A 2,836-nucleotide genomic window follows, 5' to 3' on the forward strand; every position below is an offset into this window, starting at 1 on the left:
GCTCTTGCTCTCCAAACACATCCCTGATACACAAACAAAATGCAGGAACTGTGTGCATGGGCATAAACGTCCGAAACTCTTTCTCAGTGAGTCAACAGTTCAGAGAATTACACAAGGTCCTCTCAGGGATACAAATATACAGCCTTAATCCAGTACTCTGCCAGTTTTGAATCCTGTGTACTCTGATCAGTCACTTCTCCCAGCAACAGCTTACCCTCCCATCCTCCCTGACAACCTAAGAGAGCTTAATCAGATGACTGAGTGGGAGAGCAAGCTCAGAAAGCAGGCTGAATGAGAAATTCTACTAGATCAGTTGCAATTACAATAGTATTTTCCAAACTCACTGCAATAAAGATTGATGAAGGCATTCACTTTTGCTTTAAATTAATTTAACAGCCTCACTCCAAAATACTTAAAACAGCAATACTACTGCATACTTGGCAACCTGGCCAGACTTGAGGTGAGGCCACCTTGCATGACAAAGGATGGTATCCTTTGGTGTTTCTAAAGTTTACATGGCATTAAACTCCACTTCCCAAGTCACAGCATCCATCACACAAAGGAGTAGCAGCAACTTTTCACCAAGCCCCAGAAGCTACCAGTACTGCAGGAGTTTCTTCCCCTCCTGTAGGAATCACTTCTAACCAGCAAAGATGGTCATGATTGAGATACAAATGGGAGAGCCTTACAAATCACCAGAAGAATGATACTTTTTTCCTTAGCAAATTGGATAATAATTGAAAATAAAGGTAGTCAAGGGCAAACAGGTATCTAAGGCATACAGTAATTACAAGGAATGAACATACTGCCCTTGCCCAAAGGGCCAGCTGACGCTCCCCAAAAACAGTTCCCAGTTTTCTTTTTTATAATAATACTGTTAAGCAAAAAAGCTTGTTTTCTCGTTCTGGAGATATCCGTCAGCTGTGACATGCTTCATAATCCTGGCATAAGAAAACAAAACAGGCTTCCAGGAGAGCTGCAATTACCCAGTGTCAGAGAGCTACCTGAAGTCACACACAGCACTAGTTTTAGACACAACTTCCCAAGAAACAATTCCAGATATTTAACAGACAGACAACACTACCCAGCATCAAACTACTTTCAATCTCCTAAAATCCTCTTAGCCAGAGCCTTCAGATTGGAGCCCTGTGCCTAAAGGCACAGACTCCCATGCAAAGTTTCCTCTCTTATGTTGCTGTTATATGCATATGCTGACCATAAGGATGCCATTAAATTAACACTTACAGAGCAATTTCTGAAGAATGTTTTAACAATCCCTCTCAGAAGGGACCACGTAGGCATGACAGCCTCTGCTCAAAATTAACACACTGAGGAGCACCTGCTAAGCAACGCTGTAGCAGAAATAACCCAGAGCATGTATAAGAAAAAGAGAGCCTTATGTTCAAGACCGACCCATTACACTATGAAAAAAGTTGAATGCTTTAGTTCCCTTATTTTAATGGGTGAGATTTCACTGGTGTGCAGTGGAGAAAACAGGTTGAAAAGACACCGTATTTCTCTACTCCACTCCTTCATAGCATAGCTCCCCAAATGGCTCTTCCCCCACAGTGGGGCAGAAACAAAGCTACCATCATTAAACTTTCAGTGTTTAACATGACTAAGGCAATGGAGCAATTGCCAAGAGCCATCTGCAAAGCATTTAGCACAAAAGAAAAGTTTGGAGGGACAGGACAGAGAAGCATTTATATCCCAAGCACTATATGCAATCCCCTTCAGGTTGTCAGTTCCTGCAAAAGATAAGAGTTTGACGGTATGTGGCAAAGCACTAGGGAGGAGAGGAATCACTGAGGAGAAAAATGAAAACAGCAGATTTCTGAGAGAACCATCAGACACTTAAAAATAGAGACTCTCGTTCATTCTACTCTGCACCATTTAATCAGAAAACATGCCACAAAATTCAGTTAAATTCTGTTATATTAAGAACTGAGAGAATCAAGAATCTTGCCTTTCCCACATATAAGGAAAGCTGTAAAAGTGGGAGAGTGCTATTGGTGCAGACTCGGTGTCATTGAGAAGCTTAACAAAACAACTCGAAAAAAAACAAAACACAATCATTTAGCTACCTCCGGAGTGTCGATGTCTTGCACTGGTGAGTCACCATCATCATCGCTGCCTTTCCTCTTTCTTCTATTTCTCACACTCTGAATTAAATTTTTGTGGAAGTCACAAATGTACAGATGTCTTGCCTAGAAGAATAAAACGGTGTCTTTCAATCAAATCCATGCAGTGCATCACACTGACTAAAGCGCACGTACATAGACAACCCTTCAGCAATCACAGCCACATTAACTGAGTTGAGGAAGCTTTACTACTGGCTTCTTCTAAATGGAGAGTGTGCCGCGCTGCAGATCGCTGCCACCGGCTGGGCCCCGAGCTCGCTGAAATGCTGCAATCGGCCGATGCAGCAGTGCCAGGCTGCGGAGCCACGCGAGCACTGCCCTCCCTCCCTCCGGCCGCGCATCGCACCGCGGGGGCCAGGCAGCACGCAAACAAAAAACAAGCTTTCAGTTGTTCTCTGCAGGGCTAAGAGACGGCTCTCGTTTCCCCAGCTATATCCTCCCCTCCTTGTTTTACTTCCGCTACCCGGCGTGGTCACGCAACACACTTATTTTTACTTTCTTTCTTTTTTACAAGTTTCCCTTTCGTAGGGATCTGCACGCTTTGGGAGGTCTCGGCGCGTACCAGCCCGGAATCCCCAGGTCCGCGTGCTTTAAGGGCAATGAGAGCACGAAGCAGCGCTAGGGACCGGCCTGGAGAGCAGGGCTGGGGTCCCTGGGGGCGCACGCAGCCCCGGCCCGGGCGCGGGGCGCTCCCG

General features: G+C 45.2%; 1 protein-coding gene across 1 annotated transcript in view; it reads right to left on the minus strand.

The window, feature by feature from the left end:
- The window catches only part of SAP30 (Sin3A associated protein 30), a gene marked incomplete at its 5' end in the record, with an annotated part of 6,004 nt that extends 3,169 nt beyond the window's left edge, over nucleotides 1–2,835 (minus strand). The window contains 2 exons of the mRNA XM_017744311.1: nucleotides 2,085–2,207; nucleotides 2,704–2,835. Of these exons, the coding sequence (XP_017599800.1) occupies nucleotides 2,085–2,207; nucleotides 2,704–2,835 (255 nt within the window). The remainder of the gene's footprint in view (nucleotides 1–2,084; nucleotides 2,208–2,703) is intronic.
- Nucleotide 2,836: the final 1 nt, after the last annotated feature.

This window comes from Corvus brachyrhynchos, unplaced genomic scaffold (assembly GCF_000691975.1).
Source record: "Corvus brachyrhynchos isolate BGI_N302 unplaced genomic scaffold, ASM69197v1 scaffold17, whole genome shotgun sequence".
Lineage (NCBI taxonomy): Eukaryota > Metazoa > Chordata > Aves > Passeriformes > Corvidae > Corvus > Corvus brachyrhynchos.